Below are 20926 nucleotides of genomic sequence, written 5' to 3'. Positions count from 1 at the left end.
CACATTAGCATAACACTAGAAACCTTGAAGGCATTGTTTCACCTTATATTTATATATTATTTAGATTAAGGAAAATGAAGGGGGGAGGGGGGATTTTACCTGGAAAGTTTACCCTGGAAAGCTAGTTTTTCTCAGATGCTTTCATCCACATCTACCTTCTACATCACCATGATGCTTGCCAAGTGTGTCTTAACTATTAACTTTTGTTTTCTTCTTTCCAACACCTATTTCCTTGTGCTGTAAAACTGTAACATGCAAACAGAATTAAACCAAAGGTCTCCTTATTTGTCCTTAACCTGTTATTAGAAAAACACATTTCAATGACACCTTTGTTTTAGTGCAGGCAGTATTGTACAAGTTAAATCACATACAGTCATGTGATAAACTTTTCCCCAAACTCTATGTAGTTTTGTGAGAAAGTAAACTCCATGATTCAGTAGCTTGTAGAACCACAGTTGACAACAATAACTTAAAGTTTATCTTTTCTTCTTTGCATGCTCTGCACTTTGGGTCTTGTGTGTCCAACAGACATTCTTCCATTAACATTAAACATGCTAACTGAGGCCTATAGAGTCTGAAATGTAGCTCTTGAGAAAGCACTGCATAGACTGATGTTGGGGTTAATTTGCTGGGGTGTCCACCATTGCATGTGTTTGGACTGTGGGAAGAAGCCCTAATACCAGTTGAAAACATGCCCAAGTGCGCAAGAAGGGCCCCAGAAGGCCAGTGGACTTGAACCCTGCCTTCTTGCTGTGAGGCACCACAATGCTTTTGACTTGTGAATTATATTTTTGAACGATTAACATATTTTCCACCCCTATTTTAAAATATGAAATTTGCAAATCAGAGATGGCAGTAACAGGTAAAACAAGTCTGAATGACTCACCAGGAAGTAGTGTGTGTGAGAGAAATAAGTAAACCGATCAGAGCTCAACTGAAGCTGTGGTGAGAAGAACAGCTATCGACTCTCTGCATCACTGACTGGACAGGCAGCAATCTATAATAACCACATGCAAGAACTCTTTACAGCACAGCAGAGAATAATCTGCTCTCTTATGTAGTTTATTTCATCCCTGCACAGTCACCAAAGGGTGTACAGATTATATTTCCCAAAGTCATCTACACAGAATAGAGCGACAGCGTTCACCACTGAGATAAGACCTGTGTGGTTTGGAAACTTACGTTCAAGATCTGAAACAGCTGCGGAGACACTTTAATATCATCTGACATTTGCTGTGAGTGTGTTTTAACTAATTTAATAAGCCAGTTTCTAATAATTTTATTTGACTTTACTGATTTTTTAAACTGTCTATCTTATAGACCCACTTTATTACAGTGTATTCACTTTTCCCATAGCTTTTCATTTCCTTTTATAAAGATTTTTCACTCAATTAGCTTATTGAGCTCCTTTAGTGTTTCTTTACCTGAAATATCTTTATTCTGTGTAATTTCTTTTAGTTACTTGTGTGTTTATTCTATTTATTGAGCTGTTGTGGATTAAGTTGTTTTATTACAGATTATTTTTATCTTTCTTTAAACAACGATTTATTGGCATGTTTTCATCTCACAGGTTGTGGCTTTGTTTGTGAAACTGGAAAACACAAATAACGTGTGTTTAAAGTTCAGGTGTAACCACTTGCACTCGCAGCACGTCCTGTTCCTGTATGTATTCTTGGCGGGTCGACTGATGAAATAATTCCGGATCCATACCCAACCTTATTATTCTTGCTCAATTACGGGCACGTGAAAAGTTGAGCAGCTGGTTAGCCGGGGCTCGTCACCGCGTCACGCAGCGTCTCCGCTCTGATTGGTCCGCTCTTGTGCAACTGTGCAGCCGTATAAACTCAGCAGTTTGAAGGAGTTGGCTGTATCTCCTGCGCCGGTCTCAGTGGGTAGAAAGTCTACTGAGTTAAGGGAGGGAAAGGCTTCACCAGTTTCTGCACGCTTGTCTCGCAGTGTGATTTAGAGATGCAGAGCTGCGCCAAGTCCTGGGGGGTCTTTTTAGCCAAGTCGGTGAATCCCGGCGCACCGCGCAGGCATTTGAGCGATAAGAGCCGCGTGGTTTGGAAACTTCAGTGCAAGATCCGAAACAGCTGCGCATCCCTAACAACATCAGCCCGGGCTCTGAGGACCTCTGCAACCGTCTCCTCCAGGCAGATAGAAAGGATTTTACCCAGACATGATGATTTTGCTGAGCGCCACATCGGTCCAGGTGAGAAGGAGAAGAGAGACATGTTGGATGTTCTGGGACTCGAGGTAAGATTTACGTCGCTGTTTCCCTCCCTCTATGAAATGGGCGCAAAAAAACCCACTCCTTTCATTTTCATTAAGACAAGTTTCAGCACAAAAACACCTGCACTGAGTGGCGTGTTTATGTCACTGGGTAGCGGTTTACGCGCCTTTGTTCATTAAACTTCCCCTTTTTCCTACAGTCAGTCGACCAGTTGATTGAAAACACAGTACCATCTTCTATCCGTCTGCAGAGGAGCTTGAAGATGGATGATCCAGTCTGTAAGTTTGGCCTGATGTGCACGTATGTTAGTGAAACAGTAGCTGAATCTCTTCCTGTTATTATAGCGCTGCAAGCTGCTGCCTAAATCTCCCTCGATGCGCCACCAATCTCAATTTCAAATTGTAAATGTAATTCAAATAAGTGTGTGTGTGTGGAGCGGGAATAAGTGTTAACCTCATATTGTGCCGCTTTATTTCAAATTTTAATTTATTTTTTTTAAAAACATGTCGAGCTTTTCCCACACCCAACGGGCGCTGAATGAAGCCAAGTGAGAGGCTGAAATGTAGGTTGCCCTTCTATTGTGTGGCGCGGAGCGCTCTCCCCTGTTAAGTCTTCCTTTGAACATATTTGGAGTTGTTTTTGCGAAACTCGGCGAGCGGCACCAATCTCCTGTTGGGAAGCCGATGCTCATAGGATGGCAACTGGAGTGTAAAGTTTAGCCTTGAGCTCCGGTCCCAAGTCCAGTTCAATCTGGTTACAGCGTTCACGTTACGTTACATCACAGCCGGGGATCCTAATAAGGTGGTTTCATGATGATGCATGGATGGGTTTTTTTCTTGCTCCTATACAACACGGATAGCCTACATTTCAGCAGCAGACGCAGACTGCTGTGTTTAATCCTATACAGCAGTCAATCTTTTTAACGCTTTTTAAGCTGCGGCTTTTTCAGCTCTAAGCTGATGGCTTTCTGTGTGAATTAACGTGTATTTTCATGTGGAGCTGTATTTTTGCTCAGTTTGTTTTGTGAAGTAGGCCTGTTCCTATCAAATGTGCAAAAATAGGGCTGGAGAGACAGGAGATTAAAAACATTACATATATAAATAAAAAAGCAGCATAAGTTACCATGGTTTCACAGATATGGCTCACCCTGCTAAGAATGACCTTCTTAATACAGAAAATCCAGATTCAATGCTGAAGTTACCTGGATGACATGAAATCCTGCTTCACAGTACAGACCTCAGGTCATCAAATTAGACAGATACAACCCCTGATGAACATGACATATCACACAATGTCTTTAGATGTTTAGCAAAAACTAAAATGCAGAAGCAGTTAGTGACAAACAAAGTGTAATTTAACTACCTTTAGCAGCGGTAACTTTTTAGTAATCGTTTCAATCTCTCGCCTCATTGTGGAGGAATTTGGGCCCACTCTTCTTTACGGCATTGCTTCAGGTTGTTGAGGTTTCATTTATGCACAGCTCTCTGAAGGTACTTCCATTCAGCATATCAATCAGGTTGAGGTCTGGACTTTGACTAGGCCATTGCAACACCTTGATTCCCCCCTACCCCTTTCTTTTTTCCTTTAGAGATTCTGTTGTAGATTTTCTGCTGTGCTTGGGATCATTGTCCTGTTGTATGACCCAGTTTCAGTCAAGCTTTAGCTGTTGGACAGATGGCCTCACATTTGACTCCAGAATACTTGGGTATACAGAGGAGTTGAAGGTCGAATCTGACTGCAAGGTGCCCGGGTCATGTGGCTGCAAAAACATGTCCTAATTTAAGACATTGTAATGTCCTGATATGTAAAACCGAAAGAGAGAGTACTTTGCTTTTACCATGACTGTATGCTTATGAACTTGGATAAGCAAAAAAATAATTGATGCTCAATCAATTATGAGGGGGAAAAAAAAAGGGGGGGGGGGGCATGCAATCAAAACAGACCAATGTGTATTAGCTCAAAGTCTTAATTGGGGTCAATAAATGGTGAAATTGAATTGCACCCAACTTAATGCCAGGCTATTGATTTGAGGCATGTCTAAAACCTTTACACTTGCAATGAATGATGACTGAGCTCTTTATGCACAGTCGAAAGAGCTAAGTCATGACAGTTTTTCTAAATTTAACATTTATAGTAATAAAAGGATCTTTATAAGAGGTTTCTAATGCTCAGGTACTCTAACGTGTCTATTAGCCAGAGTGACGCTGACCTGCCTGTATGTCAGCCCCTCCTGACACTGTCAGTTTTCATAATGCAACAAGCCATGCTGAAGGAACAAACTGGAGGCCGTGCTGGTTTTCTGCTTGTTCAGCTTTGAAGGGCTTCAGTTTGCAAAGCCAGCAAAGGATTCTCTCTTCAACAATAGACCTCCTGGATGGTTGTGAATCAGCTTTTTTTGCTGCCCTGTAGAACTCTGGGACCATGGGAAAGCAGTCCAACTGAAACGAACTCCGGTTCGCACGTCTCATCAACTCACCCTGAGCGTCATCTCCAAATGTACTTTTATTTATAGTTTGTCCTGAATTTCCGAATACTTCTGCCTTTCCCCCCCATCTTTTAAAGAAGCTGTAAATATTCACTTGTATACTGGCTGTGGTCCCTCACGCCACCACGACTAGAGGTGTCCTCCTTTCACCAAAACGGGAGTAGCCAGGACTCTTGGTTCAAACGGGTGGTATTGTCCATTCCTTGGAGTTGCTAGGCAGCCAGAAAGGCCAGAGGAATCTCAGAGGCTGGTTGTGTCCTGGCAGAGCTCCCTTACAGGACTGGGAAATGAAGCTTAATGAAATTGAGGAAGTAACAATATGTACTAGATTTTGGGGCCAGTTTTTAGGGAACATAAGATGTATTTCTCTCAGTATTAAAATTTTATGTTATTAGTGATATGAAAAAGATGGTTGAGGCTCTCAGTAGAAAACAGATTAGCATTGGATTTCACTGACTTTTTAAAAAAAAAAAAACTATTTAGACCACCTGACTGCTCACTATAATGATTTTCTTCATCTTGTTACACAATCAGTGGCTCACGTGAGGGGTGCAATGTTGTTCATCAGACCTTCAGACAGGTGTTGTTGTTGTTGTTTAGCAGCAGACATGACAGATGTATCACATGATGTAATTTAAGTAGAACTGTTTTAACACTTACCAACATCCTGTATTTCTCACTTATGACTCAGTGACTGTTGTTTGGAATAAGTTTAAACAGCTTCCTTTTAAATATTTTGCAGGTGAGAATGAAGTTCTGGAGTCCCTTCAAAAGATTGCATCAAAAAACAAAGTATGGAGGTCCTACATCGGCATGGGTTACTACAACTGCTCCGTACCGCCGCCCATCCAGCGCAACCTCCTGGAGAATGCAGGCTGGTGAGTGCCGTCAGGCTACCTTGGATCGGAAGAAATGTGACAAAAGTGGTGTGAGCTGGTGTTGGGGGAAAACTCTGTAAAAAAACCCAGGAGAAATAAAGACACAATGACACGAAGTTACTTTCTTTATCAAACGTGTACACGGGTGAGCTGCTAAGAACAACTCACAACGTGTACAGAGGCTGGGCACTTTTTATAGGAAAGACAGTGAGAACAGGATAAGAAAAATACAAAACAGATAAAATAAACAACTCCATATGTGGCGCTAGTCTCGTCAGCAGAGAGCTGGGAGAAAGCTGTGAGAGATAAAACAATCTAAAACAATATGTCCCAAAACAGTATGTCTTTGCTGAGAAAGTCTAAAAAGATAATTCTAAACTAATCTAACCATAGACAAAAGGGCATGCTTGCACATTTAAAAGAAGGTACAGAAACATAGAATCATTTTTCCTGTAACAGCTGGTTTCTTCTGTGGACAATTAATGATATTTATTCCTAAATTTGGGATACTAATTTGAAGCTTAACTGTCATGGTGCAGAGTAACGTGCCCTCAATAAGAAGTCTTGTGATTTGATTTCACTTGGTCTTGTGAGAACTGCATTGCTCCAATGTTTTGCTGAACAAAATTTTCTTTCACACAGTTCCAAGTCAGCTATTCCGACCCACATTTTCTCTAAACTCTTAGGGTCAGAGAAGACATACAATGGCCTCCCCTGACCAGTCTTGGGTCCATAAATGCCATCGACTTTGTGCTATTGTTCTTCTGTCCAGTCTCGCTCTGTTGAATCATTGTTTTGGGTTTTGTTCACAGGGTCACTCAGTACACCCCTTACCAGCCTGAGGTCGCTCAGGGTCGCCTGGAGTCTCTTCTCAACTACCAGACCATGATCTGTGACATCACAGGCATGCCTGTGGCTAACGCCTCTCTGCTTGATGAGGGAACTGCTGCTGCTGAGGCCATGCAGCTCTGTCACAGGTATTTACATGCTGACCTGTTTAGACAAAAGTGCTCAGTTGATCAGAATCAGAAACTTTATTGTCATTGTCACGAGAACAACGAAATGAAGAATCTTGAATATAGTCTTGTGAAATTATATTTTGGCCACTAGAATGGATCGTAGTCTGTGCCACCTGTTGTAGATTCAAGATGTAGTGTGTGTGTATTAAACCTGCCTTACAGTGGTCTGTTATTGATTTTTGCTTCTCACAGACAAAACAAAAGAAGAACCTTCTACGTTGACCCACGCTGCCATCCCCAGACTATTGCTGTAGTGCAGACCAGAGCTAAGTATGCATCATAGACAGTCAATGTATGAGGTCTCCAGTAACAGTAAATCATAAAAAAGAATCTAAATATCTTTAATATTAAAATTACAAGATTGAAGTAAAAAATATTGCAAAGGTGTTGTCCTAGGCAACTTTATTTTATTTTATTTTTTTTTAAATTCCCTGAGGTGTATTCTCTGTTGTGCCATCATATGTCCTCCTCGGGGTTCTGTCTTTGTGCACCCTGGACCACGTCAGCTCTCCTGCTACATTTACTTGCCTTTGCAGTGTGTCCTGGATCGTCTTCATGCTGACAAAATGACAGCCCGTTAAGTTAGTTTTATTTTGGGGAAGAGGACAAAGTGGCAGGGTGCCAAACCTGGCAAGAAGGCTTGGTGATGTGCAACACTGGTATTTCATGCTGCCGGTGAGCGGTTGCACCCTGGAACACATCCCAGTTGAGGTCAGGATGTGGCCTTGGTGGTGTTTCCTGACCTGATGCATTGCATTTAGTCTTAGACACTGGCTGTTTCACTGTTCCGTTTTTGAATTGATGGAGCCTTGCGTCCATTGCTAACGATGATCGTCTACGTCAATGTTGTGTGACTTTTACACACAAGACAAAGTTTGCTCATCCAAGTGTTCAGACCTGAACGGGGAGATTGAAATGTAGCTGCAGGGGTACTTGAAGTGGTCCAGAACTGCACAAAAATACTACCTTGAAGGGGAATTTAAATTGGGGGTATTGATATTTTTATTTTTTTTTAATTTGGGCACAAGTTTGATTGCATCCTATGTCTGTATTTTGATCATTCAAGTTTTGACTGCTGTGTTGCAGCTATATTGGGGTAAAAACTGTTCTAAAGCTGCCTCATGAGATGGACTTCAGTGGACAAGATGTGAGCGGTGTGCTGTTTCAATATCCAGACACTGATGGCAGAGTGGAAGACTTCACTGCGCTTGTAGATCAAGCACACAAGGGCGGGGTAAGAAAGCTTTAACCACAAAAAGAAATGTAAAAGCTCCCCAAAAGAACCGTGGGAGCAGGGGATATAATTAGGCTTAAGAATGATCTTAATAACAAATGGGAACATCTTTGTTCATTTCCACTGCTGAGATTGGTTTTTATCTCCTGTCCAGGCCCTGGCTTGCTGTGCCACAGACCTATTGGCACTGTGTGTGCTACGTCCCCCTGGAGAATTTGGTGTTGATATCGCACTGGGCAGTTCCCAGCGGTTTGGGGTTCCTCTTTGCTACGGCGGTCCACATGCTGCCTTTTTTGCGGTTAGAGAAAACCTGGTCCGGATGATGCCTGGCAGAATGGTTGGAGTCACCAAGTGAGAAGCGACCTTCAGGGTTCAAGATTGCTAATCTTCTTTTCTGAGTAAACTGATGACAGTAGTAAGATGGTTGAATGCTATGCTGTTGTTGCAGAGATGCAGCTGGTAAAGAAGTGTATCGTCTTGCACTGCAGACCAGAGAGCAGCACATCCGCAGAGATAAGGCAACCAGCAACATTTGCACTGCGCAGGTACGATCCAGGTTTATATGAGTCCTTCATTTTGGTAAAATGCATTACTCTAAATTAATTACAAAAATTTACTGTTTTCCTAGGCTCTGCTGGCCAATATGGCTGCTATGTATGCACTGTATCATGGCCCCCAGGGACTAAAACACATTGCGAAGAGGACACATGGTGCTGCTTTGATCCTTGCAGAAGGTATATAAATATATATGCAACATTGCAGTAAAACTTCAGTCCTCACTCAAATTGAGAAATTGTTATTTAAAAAAAAAAAATGCTTTCCTCCTTGTGAACTGCGAATTTCTCATTTTACTTTGTGCACGTTCTCAGTAATGAGTGGTTAAAGACTGGATAGAGACAAATATGTCACCAAATTTCTGTTCTTTGTCTTTATCCAAACTTCTCCCCGTAAACATGCCGTGCACAGTTAATTCGTACATTTTCTTTCAGGTCTGAAGAGAGCGGGACACCGGCTGCAGAGCGAAATGTTCTTTGACACACTAAAGATCAGCTGTAGCGTGGCTGCCAAAGATATCCTGGAGAGAGCTGAGCAGAGGAAGATAAACCTGCGAGTCTACGCCGATGGAGTGGTGAGGATCAAAAAAATGTTTTGGGGAAAGCGCTGGACTGATTAAGGTGGTCTAAGCCTGCAGAAGTGCAGCGACTTGCAGTTTTTGGATAATGCTTTGTAATTGGTGCACTGCAAAAAAAGGAGTGGAAATTAATGCTGCCTCATGTATATGCAGAAACTTTTTTTTTTTTCTTCCTGCAGTAGTTTTCAGGCTGAAATGGGAGGGGATAGGGGATCTTTGCCCAGAAGCAACTGATTGTTGTAGCTCCTAGAAAACTCTGAATATGGCTTATAGGGATGAAGGGAAGTTTAGCACATTAATTAGATCTAAAACTGGGTAAGATGAAAAATCCTGTAATTGGACATGTGGGGAAAAATGTTGGGTGCAAAAGAGAATTCTTGAGAGGATCAAGAACCAGTGAATCCAATTTAAACTTTGTAAGAGTGGATGTGACTTTTTAGCTAGTCTAACACACTTCCTCACTCATACAGGAAGAGCCAAAATATAGGAGTGCATAACAGCAGGTTCATTGGTTTAAACATATTGACAAATCTACAAATGATGCATGTAATGTATAATGAATGGATTGATACATAAATCACTTGGCATTCCTGAGATCAGTGTCAATGTTCCCTAATTAACTTTTCTGCAGTACAAATTTTCAATTTCACCGAGCTGGGATTGCAAACAAACCCACTGTTTGTTATAGATAAGCTGTCAGAACAAGTGCTAGTCTCAAGTTTTCACCCCCCCCCCCCCCCCTTTTTTTACTGTTTAGGGTGAAAGACTTGAGTCGATGGAACACTTTAAAAAAAAAAAAAAAAAAAAATCCTCTTGTCTTCTCTTTGAACAGTTGGGCGTCTCTCTCGATGAAACGGTGACTGAGAGGGATTTGGATGACTTGCTCTGGGTCTTTGGCTGTGAATCTTCTGCTGTATGTTGATGGTTACTTCCATTGTTTGTTTGTGCTGTCTAAGTTATTCATTACTTAATATGTTATTGGTTTTTAATTTGAGCAGTTATTGTTTTATGGTTATGGAGATTGGTGAGAGAATGACTTGGCTTTAATTTGAACCTTTCAGGAGCTGATAGCTGAAAAGATGGGCGAGCGGGTGAAGGGGATCATGGGAAGTCCTTTCAAGAGGACAAGCAAATACCTTACACACCAGGTCTTCAACAGGTCTGTTCCCAGTTTAAGGACTGTACTGTTCCCAAGAAGTGTGTGTGTGTGTGGCATTTTAGCTGTAATAACCTTTGATTAACTGCACAATAAGAACTTTAATGGTGTTGCAGTCATATCTTACAACACCAGTAGTTCCATAAATGCAGTCTTGTATCCAGGCTTCCTGTGTCTGAGCCCTACGTTTATTCTTTGACATGATCCTTGACATAAAGAGGGTAAAACTTTTAGTTAACCTTAGGTAGTGTGTGCACAGATCAGCCACAACATTTGGACCATCTCCCCAATATTGAGCTAGAGTATTGTTAGCAGTGGGGTGGGGCCACTTTGGATTGACCATATTCTAAGGGTGTAACAACTCCAAAGACGATACCCATGTTGAACTGTTACTGCCTCATCAATGAAAGCTGTAATGCATGAGAATTTTTAACCTTACTTTTGTAATTTATCCCTTTTAAAGAGGTTGTGGTATGAACGTGTCGCTCGTATGATTGATGTGTTTGGGATGTGGAAATTTGGAGAGTCGGTGCTTTAGGGTATTTGCGGTGTTTCTGGAGCAGTCTTGGTTGGCTGCTGCATGTCCAAGATCCAAAACATAGCATTATTGCCATGCGAGCCCTCTAAGTGTTCGTGTCTCTGCTTCTTGTTTTTTCCTTCAGTTACCATTCTGAGACCAACATTGTGAGATATATGAAGCGTCTGGAGAATAAGGACCTCTCCTTAGTCCACAGCATGATACCCCTGGTGAGGCTACCATAAGTCAAGGCAGAGGTTCAGGTTCACAGATAGTTGAAATTTATAGCATGCTTTATACTAGTGTGATAAAGTAGTGGGAAAAAAAAAAGTTTTTATTTTCAGGGCTCCTGTACCATGAAGCTAAACAGCTCATCAGAGCTCATGGTGAGTAAAAACAGGAACTAGTTTTTCAGTTTTCTTCAGGTGTAACATGAAATGCTTTTGAGTAATTATGTCTCACTGCTGTATCCTCTGACAGCCCATCACATGGAGGGAGTTTGCCAACATCCATCCTTTCGTGCCCCTGGATCAGGCAGAGGGCTACCAGAAACTCTTCAGACAGCTGGAGAAAGACCTCTGTGAGGTGACAGGCTATGACAAGATCTCGTTCCAGCCAAACAGGTGAGGGCACAAAATTATGTACTTGTTGGTGCACAGACCGTATCAGTTGGGTGGGCATGATATTTGGTAAAGACGGGAGCATGTTCCTCTTTAAGATGATTACTTTGATGGTTCCGTGCAGTGCAATCAAATTATCCCGAACCCTCCTTCTGGATCATAGAACCTCTGCAGAAGGAAGGAAATGCTCAAAGCAAGCACTTAGCAATACAGTTTTCCTTTACAAACATTTGTGAAAGAACCGTTATTTCAGAGAGCTCACTGAATTGGAGAGTGGTGCTGAACGTAGGATGAGGATGGTGCCTTTGCAACACAAAAGTTTGTGGAAAATCTAAAAGGGAAGAAATTTCGCAATCGACTTTTAAAGGGGAATCTCAGCAACATTATTAAAGCGGTGCATAGCTGGTTTCACACTTGCAGGATTAACTTGCAGGATATTACAGCTGATAAGCGACACACCCACCTCTGCTCTCTGTCACTGCTTATCAGTGTGTTCATGGTGGCGCATGCTACATTGGCCAAGAATGCACCTAGCTTCATCCCATCTTTCCCTCCTCTTTTGGTAATGTCTGCAGACTGGTCTTTGGACTTTGAGGCTGTGTGTGTTCTATGCATGACTATGGTGTCTGCCTTATTTTTCAGTGGTGCTCAGGGAGAATATGCAGGCCTGGCTGCCATAAAAGCCTACCTGAACTCAAAGGGGGAGAGTTCAAGAAGTGTAAGTGTCCTGGAAAGAGCAAAAGTCTAACAGGATTGCAGTCATGGTTAATTATGTTATTTTATCCAACCCAAAATTATTTTAAGCTAGAGTCTCTAGTCTCTGCAAGAAAATGGAATCCTTTTTTAATTTAAACTTGACTCTGAGGAAGAGCCTCATCTTCTGAAAACTCTAGAGTTAAAATGATGATCCACTGAACTTTAAAAAAAAAAAATACCTGGAGGTATAGAAACTTTGAGTTTCTAAGTTTCATTTTCAATTAAAGTGCTTACAAATATACACTGTTTAGCCACAACATTAAAGTTGCTGCCCTGGCATTGTGCAATTCTTCTTTTTTTGGGTGACGTAAAGGCGGGCGGAGTGCACAATGCTTGGCAAGTGTTTTTCTATCAGTTCAGAGGAATCCTTTTGCAACTGGCACTAGGATGGCAGATTCTTTGGGTCCTGTGGGGTCCAGGGTGACATGTCCATGGATCAGGCTTGGTCTGTGCATGCAGAGCTTGAATTTTTGAGAGCAGCTGCTTCTGATGTTTTCCTTTTTCCTGAGCAGTTTTTGCAGTGTCCTAGTAACTATGCTCCTGTCATTGGGAGAGCTATTGCTGTTTGAGGTGCGCTTGGTCTGCAACAATATATAAGCAGATGGTATGCATCAAAGCAACATTCACATGAGTGCCAAAGGTTTCTGAGCAGAACTTCATATGGCAACTAAGTTATCAATGTTTAGCTGTTGGTGTATCTAATCAGGTGACATTGAGAAGACTTTGCTGACTTGTAAAGACTATTTACTATCAGTATTATCCTTCCTGATACTGACAGGCTAACAGAGTATTAGCACATATGCCCTACAGGGTAACCCCCCCCCCCCCCCATCAGTGACAGGGTTATTGTTGTAAATTGAAACATCTGTGATGTTAAAGCATTCTCAACAGTAGCTCCTAAAGTATCCTGACATTCTTATTGATTGTTGAAGGATGATGAGATGCTACCCAAAATTAAAGACTAGCGTACTGAAGTATTTTCTCTTCTGTCATTTTTTTTTATTGCTTCCTAATAAGTAAATCTTAGTAGCCTGATTCCTGGAACTAGTCAAGGTCCAAACTGGCATCTGTTTGTGCAAACAAGGAGCTGAAAATGCTGTGATCCCATAGGCTAGCTGTTTTTTAAGACTCCATATTTGGAGGTTTTAAGACTTTGTCAAATGAGAGTTCCTGGAGTGACAGCAAAGCACTGTTTTTCAGGTCAGTCATGTCTTTTTTTGGCTAACACCGGATCCATGTGCCCTGGTTTGCCTGTGAAACTGGGTTGCAAAATGCCAGACGTGTCACCCTAATAAGGGATAAAAATCAGTTAATGACCTGCAGGCAGGTTACTCATTAGTAGCAGAGATCAAAGAGAGCTGCAGTTTCCTCCCACTGAGACCTTAAAAGTTAAGTTTTTGTATAAATGAAATTGTAAAAGTAGCTTAAGCCACCAGTCTCACTAATTTAATTATATCTATTTTTGTTTTTATTTAATTGAGCTTCACTTTGGATCTGAAATATCTATGGCTTTAATTGGCTCTGTTTCTCTTGTTGCATAACCTGCAGTCACAGCAGTTTTGGCGTGACTTTGGATTATGGTTAGGACAATGACTCAAGCTGCATTTTGCTTGTTCTGCTTTGCTGACTATTTTTCCCATTGCCTCAGGTTTGTCTAATCCCCAAGTCTGCACACGGGACCAACCCAGCAAGCGCTCAGATGGCAGGAATGAAGGTTCAAGTGGTGGAGGTGGATAAGGATGGCAACATCGATCTGTCTCACCTGAAGGCCCTGGTGAGAAAACGGATGCTGTTGTACAAGATTTGTGTTGTCTGCAAATATTAACAGGTTTATCCAAGACAGACATGTCCAGTTTCATAGGTGGATTTGAAGGGAATCTATTTTTTTGGAGTATTTTTGCTCTGCATGACTCACAGCTCAAAATAATCCTCATTTATTGTAAACTCATGCAATCCTTCACGCTGTGAAACAAGCTCTTTTGATGCCTCTGGTCTTAAGTCGATCCTCACTCTAATCCAAATGTGTTCATTAATCCAAGTGTGTTCATGAAGGACTGGAACTTTGACTTCATGTAAATGATGTGACACAGCTTTATTATTATTTTTTTTACATGTTTATCTTTCCAGGTGGACAAACACAAGGCAAACCTGGCAGCCATGATGATCACCTACCCCTCCACCTTTGGTGTGTTTGAAGAGCATGTCGGAGACGTTTGTGACCTTATTCACAAAAACGGTGGCCAAGTGTACCTGGATGGCGCCAACATGAATGCCCAGGTAATGCAATAAGTACAGTGGGATGCAAAAGTTTGGGCAACCTTGTTAATAGTCCTTATTATCCTGTATAAATCGTTGGTTGTTACGATAAAAAATGTTAGTTAGATATATCATATAGGAGAAACACAGTGATATTTGAGAAGTGAAATGAAGTTTATTGGATTTACAGAAAGTGTGCAATAATTGTTTAAACAAAATCAGGCAGGTGCATAAATTTGGGCACCATAAAAAAAGAAATGAAATAAATATTTAGCAGATCCGCCTTTTGCAGAAATTACAGCCTCTAAACGCTTCCTGTAGGTTCCAATGAGAGTCTGGATTGTGGTTGACGGTGGTGGTTAACATCTCTAGTTCATTCAGGTTTGATGGCTTCAGAGCATGGACAGCTGTCTTTAACTCACACCACAGATTTTTCAATAATATTCAGGTCTGGGGACTGAGATGAACGTTCCAGAACGCTGTACTTGTTCCTCTGCATGAATGCCTTGGGGGATTTTGAGCAGTGTTTCTGGTCGTCGTCTTGTTGAAAGATCCAGCCCCGGCGCAGCTTCAGCTTTGTCACTGATTCTTGGACTTTGGTCTCCAGAATCTGCTGATACTGAGTGGAATCCATGTGTCCCTCAACTTTGACAAGATTCCCAGTCCCTGCACTGGCCACACAGCCCCACAGCATGATGGAACCACCACCATATTTTACTGTAGGTAGCAGGTGTTTTTCTTGGAATGCTGTGTTCTTTTTCCTCCATGCATAACGCCCCTTGTTATGCCCAAATAACTCAATTTTAGTTTCATCAGTCCACAGCACCTTATTCCGCAATGAAGCTGGCTTGTCCAAATGTGCTTTAGCAAACCTCAAGCGGCTCTGTTTGTGCTGTGGGGGGAGAAAAGGCTTCCTCTGAATCACTCTCGCATACAGCATCTCCTTGTGTAAAGTGTGCTGAATGGTTGAACGATGCACAGTGACTCCATCGGCTGCAAGATGATGTTGTAGGTCTTTGGTGCTGGTCTGTGGGTTGACTCTAACTGTTCTCACCATTCGTCGCTTCTGTGTATCCGAGATTTTTCTTGGTCTGCCACTTCGAGCCTTAACTTGAACTGAGCCTGTGGTCTTCCATTTTCTCAATATGTTCCTAACTATGGAAACAGACAGCTTAAATCTCTGAGACAGCTTTCTGTATCCTTCCCCTGAACCATGATGGTGAACAATCTTTGTCTCCAGGTCATTTGAGAGTTGTTTTTGAGACCCCCATGTTGCTACTCTTCAGAGAAAATTAAAAGAGGAGGAAAACTTACAATTGACCCCCTTAAATACTCTTTCTCATTATTGGATTCACCTGTGTATGTAGGTCAGGGGTCACTGAGTTTACCAAGCCAATTTGAGTTCCAGTAATTAGTTCTAAAGGTTTTGGAATCAATAAAATGACAACAGTGCCCAAATTTATGCACCTGCCTGATTTTGTTTAAACAATTATTGCACACTTTCTGTAAATCCAATAAACTTCATTTCACTTCTGAAATATCACTGTGTGTGTCTCCTGTATGATATATTTAACTGACTTTTTTTTATTTTATTTTTTTTTATTGTAACAACGGGAAAATGATGACTATTAACAAGGTTGCCCAAACTTTAGCTTCCCACTGTATCTGTTTTTTGTAAAAGGGTAAAGACTGAGCTTATATCAGTTTTTTTTTTTTTTTCTTGTTTTTGCAAGGTTTTTCTGTAGAATATTTAATTTAAATAAAAAAATTTGTTCCTGCTCTGCCTTGAAGGTGGGCTTGTGTCGTCCTGGAGATTACGGGTCGGATGTTTCTCACCTAAACCTGCACAAAACCTTCTGCATCCCTCACGGTGGAGGAGGGCCCGGCATGGGGCCAATTGGAGTGTAAGTCAGTGGATATAAAGGGAGAAATGGTGACTAGTTTGATGTGAATTTGTTTATAAAAAGAGAAATTTATTTTCTTTTTTTTTTTTTTTTTTTTTTTTTTTTTTTTGGTTCTTATTTTGTGATGATTCTCTGACCCGACAGTATATTCATCTATTTCTTATCAGGAAGGCGCACCTTGCCCCCTTCTTACCGAGCCACCCGGTGGTTTCCATGCAGTCAGTGAACATCAGCAGCTCACTGGGCACCATCAGCGCAGCTCCCTGGGGCTCCAGTGCCATCCTGCCAATCTCCTGGGCTTACATTAAGGTCAGCACAGATAAACTGAGTTGAGACCACATTGAAACACATTGGTAAACTCGTTTCCACTAATCTGTTAGCATGTTTGAAACTGTTACTTAACCGTGTGTGATTTTTAAAAGTCTACAGTCACAAGTCACTGAAAACTTCCTGGGCTCTGTTTTTGTCACATGAGTAGTTGGTCACCTGGCTCTCACTTCAACTTAAGACAACATGAACAAAAGTGTTAATTTGTGATAAACATCCAGGGAAAGAAGTCATTAACTTTAACAGCTACTCTACATAGCTGATACATTTTGAGGCAGCAGCCCGCCACCCAAACTCCACCCTGTTTACCAGCAGGTGGAGGAAATATGCACATTATATAAAAAGAAAAGCAAAAAGAGGGGCAGTTGTTGGACAGAGTGCTAATACTGCTAATAAAGAAAAATGTTATATTAAAGCTGTATTAAAATGTTCTTTTGAACATTGGGCTTTTTGAAGCCCAGATGCTTTAATTCTGTTTTGGTGTTTAGATGATGGGATCCAGGGGACTGCGGCACGCTACAGAAGTGGCCATCCTTAATGCCAACTACATGGCCAAGAGGCTGGAAGGTCACTATAAAATCCTTTACAGAGGCAGGAAAGGTATGGTGCCGTCTCTGTGGACGTGTAGTGATGTACTCTCATTTTAAAATAAATAAAACCGCATAACTAACTATCTTTTTTTCCCCCCTCCTTCTTTTTGTGCACAGGTTTTGTAGCCCATGAGTTCATTCTGGATGTGAGGCCATTCAAGAAGACGGCTAATATTGAGGCTGTTGACGTGGCCAAGAGGCTGCAGGATTATGGTACCACATCACTCTGTCGGCCACAGTGTTTCATTGGTGGCCAAAAAATACCTTTGATTTGAGTATTTGTAGAATATGTATGTATGTATGTCCCTTTCATAATTTTTATCAGATGCATATTGATACCTATTGTTTATTATTGTAGTAGTATTATATATTTTCTTCTCTACTATTTGTGTCTAGGTTTCCATGCACCCACTATGTCTTGGCCAGTGGCAGGTACTCTTATGATTGAGCCTACAGAATCGGAAGACAAGGCTGAGATGGACCGTTTCTGCGACGCCCTGCTAGCCATCAGACAGGAGATCGCAGAAATCGAGGAGGGAAGGATGGACTCGCGCATCAACCCACTTAAGGTTTCTGTGCTGAAAACATACCATACAGTGGTTAATATAAAGCTGTGATATCTGAAGTCGTCATGCAAGTGTATGTCTTTGTGCCTGCGTGCAGATGGCCCCTCACTCTTTGGCGTGCATCTCAACATCCAGCTGGGACAGACCCTACTCCAGGGAGTGTGCTGCCTTCCCCTTGGTGAGTACCTTTATCCCATTAGACTTATTCAATGCCCCACACTCCAAAACGACTACAACTGACTTAATATGCAATGCATATTGTAAATTTTTCTCCTTTATTAAATTGAAAAACAAAAACAAAACAACTTCAATTATATTTCCTTTGTTGCAGGAAAAAATGCATAATATGAAATCCCTGTTACTTTTGGGAAAGTCAAACTCGGTGAAAGCAGCTGTACTGTTTAAAGAACTTGTATTTATCGCCCTCTAGTGGTGAAAAATAAGAAGTGTAATTTGTCTCATGTCCTGTAGCCAACAACTTTTTCAGATTACTTAGCAATAGAGTTTTGGTTTTAATTAAGTTATAGATGCCCTGATTTAGTCAACATTGGTAATGGGGTTTGTTGACTGTTCACATTTTACATTTAATGCAAAGCCGGCTACTTGAAATGAGCTTTGTATAAATGTATTGTTTGAATTTTTTGACCCCTCTTTTCTCCCTTCTTCACAGCCCTTCATAAAACCTGAGACCAAATTCTGGCCTAGCATCTCCAGGATCGATGACATCTATGGCGACCAGAACCTCATGTGCACCTGCCCACCCATGGAGGTGTATGAGTCTCCATATGAGGAGAAGAGAGCCTCCTCCTAGATACTCTCTGTGGCTCAGTCCCATTGTCCAGCCAGCGCACAAAACCTCCAATTTTAAACATCTGTGATTTTTATAGAAGTTCTATATAGTGGTAAATTTCCTCAAAACCTGCACTAGGGCTCTGAAATCTCCAGGGAGACCCTCGAGTTTCTTAATTTTCACAGTGAAGCAGATCTGAGCTGCCGCTGATGTAACGGGTGGAAAAGCGTGCGAGGTGGATGATGGGACTGGCCTCTCTCTGACTGCACCCTTTTCGTGGGGTTGTAGGCTTTTGCCCTGACTTGAACTACTCAAATTGACCAAAGGTGTGACTTATTGCTATTCCAAGCTTGCGAAAATAAGCGCACCATTCAACACAGAGGCCGCTCCATAGCCCACCTCTGAAATGCTGTACTTTAAGCCAAGTGCAGATAATGTGACATCTGTAATTGCTCTTGGTGCCTCTGTTCTGTGTAAAATAGCTGCTTTCATTTCAACTTTTTTTTTTTTTTTTTTTAAACTGTCAGTATAGGAGTAATTAAGCCTTTTTTGTAACACTTTATAATAACCATCAGTTGAATGAGTAATTGATAATTAAACTTTATTTGATTCTGTTAAGCTGTGAACTTAACATGTATGTAAACAGTCATCTGGATGGCAATTGTAAAGTCTGAAATGTTTATACTAGTTGTTTTACAGAGTAAGTAGGCAAGTGAGATGTCGATGGAGTAAACGCTGTAGACTGTAAATATGGAGGTCGTACATTTTCCTGCTTCACTGGCAATTTGGCTTTGTTTTCAGCATCTCCAACATCCCGGTTTTTGCTTTGCTGGCAGTTTGGTTCAGTTTAAGCACCAAACGCGCACCAGCGGGTTTGATTAAACGGCAGTATTTTATGATTAATTTGTGTGATAAATAAAAGAATCTTGTAAATAACAGCCATTACGTTGTTTGATGGTAAGTTAATTAAACATTACACAATATCAGGTCACAAGTGATGGTTATTTTAAGGTGTTACTTTTTTGTGAATATATCTCTTTTATTTGAAAATGTTTTTTAATGTAGTAACAAAGTAGGTAGTCCTCATTTAAAATCAGTTTTTCTAATCTAAACTATTTGTCTGTAGGAAAATGAATGTATTAAAAGCATTCTCTCCAAAGTGTGTACATGTTTTGTATGAAGATTAACAAGATACGCTTAGTAAACTACTCAATAAGACATTTTGCCAAAAAACTATGCATATAATTGATTTTTGTGTACTTAATCTCAACATGTTAGTTTCCACGAACGAAAGAAGCTGATATTTCCCATCGTTAACCCACCCATCAGCCCGGACCACCAAAAATCTTCAGAAAGGGCACACGGTCTTATTAATAGTCTAAATTTATTTATTTTTTGAGGAAAATCTCGCCGCTAAAATTCAATTCATGACGAAAGTGTAAAGACTTATTGTTTTAAACAATTTCACAAGTGCTGTCAAACAGATGAATTTTTAGAGCTTTTCCAAACATCAAAGTCTTAGTTTCTATTTTACTTTCCACACACAAACAAAAGAATTTCACAAAAACTACCACGGTCGCAATTTCACACACATCTTCTGAGCAATCCCAGCTGTTCCTTCTCTGGCAAATCTCTCTCCAGATTTCACTTAATTTCCCAGATTTTCAAAGGGATTCAAGCCGGGGCTTTGTGCAGACCAGTAGGTAAATATAATAAACACCTGTTGTCTTCCCCACATTATGGCAAAATCCATCACACTGTGGAACCCTTAAGTGCTCTACTGTGCTGTACTTCCTCGATCCACACCCCCCCCCCGCCATCTTCATGAAAGGGCTTTCAGGAGTATTTCTGCGCTCGGTCACTGTTAATCTCCTTTTACAACTTTCCATTTGCTTTTATGATAACCAGGTAAACAAACATTCTTAACCTTGACTTATTTACCATTTACATTATATAAACAAAAAAAAACCCAGTTTGATCATTGGTAAATTATTTAGTATATCAATTATGACAAAATCTCCATCAAACAGATGAATGACCCCAAACTGGACTGTAACATGTTTTTTTTTAATGGTCCTTGAAATGATAAAAATCAGTTTCTTAGCAAATACTGACACGTTTAAACACGTTTAAACTGCCTAACCTCAAACTTATTTTCTTTTATGAAGTGACTGTTTCAACAGAACATGTTTTGTCATATGAAACCAGCTGAAACTGGTTTGAGAAGCTAATTACATAACATAATGTGAGTAATTCGCACAGCACATACCACAGATTCCTGCACACACACTGCAAATGTCCCCCTGAGTGTTTCAGTGGTTCTCCATGATAAGTCTTTAGCTTTAGAAAGGCCGGCCTGACCAAGACTCTAGATAACAAAAGAGGACACAGATTTATTTCTTAACAGTTCCCGTAGCAATTTAAAATGTCCCATAAATGCCCCATTTACCTCACACATATTAG

General features: G+C 40.9%; 1 protein-coding gene across 2 annotated transcripts; it reads left to right on the top strand.

Annotated features, from left to right (window-relative positions):
• The first annotated feature begins 928 nt into the window (after positions 1 to 928).
• On the top strand, positions 929 to 19405 carry gldc (glycine dehydrogenase (decarboxylating)). 2 transcript variants are annotated; one of them, XM_086315087.1, is made up of 26 exons: positions 929 to 1235; positions 1957 to 2256; positions 2433 to 2511; positions 5461 to 5596; positions 6409 to 6573; positions 6808 to 6885; positions 7702 to 7849; positions 8004 to 8200; positions 8298 to 8394; positions 8478 to 8583; positions 8839 to 8978; positions 9814 to 9894; positions 10043 to 10140; positions 10800 to 10884; positions 10999 to 11040; positions 11135 to 11277; positions 11917 to 11992; positions 13679 to 13804; positions 14158 to 14307; positions 16078 to 16190; positions 16358 to 16499; positions 17006 to 17117; positions 17225 to 17320; positions 17504 to 17676; positions 17771 to 17851; positions 18344 to 19405. In XM_086315087.1, exons 2-26 carry the CDS (start codon positions 1969 to 1971, stop codon positions 18482 to 18484), a joined length of 3093 nt encoding a protein of 1030 aa, XP_086171213.1. In that variant the 5' UTR covers positions 929 to 1235; positions 1957 to 1968; the 3' UTR covers positions 18485 to 19405. The 2 variants fall into 2 exon arrangements, with proteins under 2 accessions (XP_086171213.1, XP_086171212.1); XM_086315086.1 differs by having other exon boundaries at positions 1571 to 2256.
• The last annotated feature ends 1521 nt before the right edge of the window (positions 19406 to 20926 follow it).

This window comes from Aulonocara sp. 'chitande type north' Nkhata Bay, linkage group LG12 (genome assembly GCF_057382095.1).
Source record: "Aulonocara sp. 'chitande type north' Nkhata Bay isolate Kocher_YH1m ecotype deep benthic linkage group LG12, A_spYH_male_GT1.1, whole genome shotgun sequence".
In the NCBI taxonomy this organism is placed as follows: Eukaryota; Metazoa; Chordata; class Actinopteri; order Cichliformes; family Cichlidae; genus Aulonocara; species Aulonocara sp. 'chitande type north' Nkhata Bay.
Note: the sequence above shows the minus strand (reverse complement) of the source record. Positions and strands in the feature narration are given on the sequence as shown.

Coding starts and splice junctions, on each gene's coding strand:
- gldc (XM_086315087.1), top strand. CDS start 1,969: ATGCAGAGCTGCGCCAAGTCCTGGGGGGTCTTTTTAGCCAAGTCGGTG. Junction 6,574..6,807: donor GCCATGCAGCTCTGTCACAG/GTATTTACATGC, acceptor TGCTTCTCACAG/ACAAAACAAAAGAAGAACCT. Junction 17,118..17,224: donor CCTTTACAGAGGCAGGAAAG/GTATGGTGCCGT, acceptor TTTTGTGCACAG/GTTTTGTAGCCCATGAGTTC.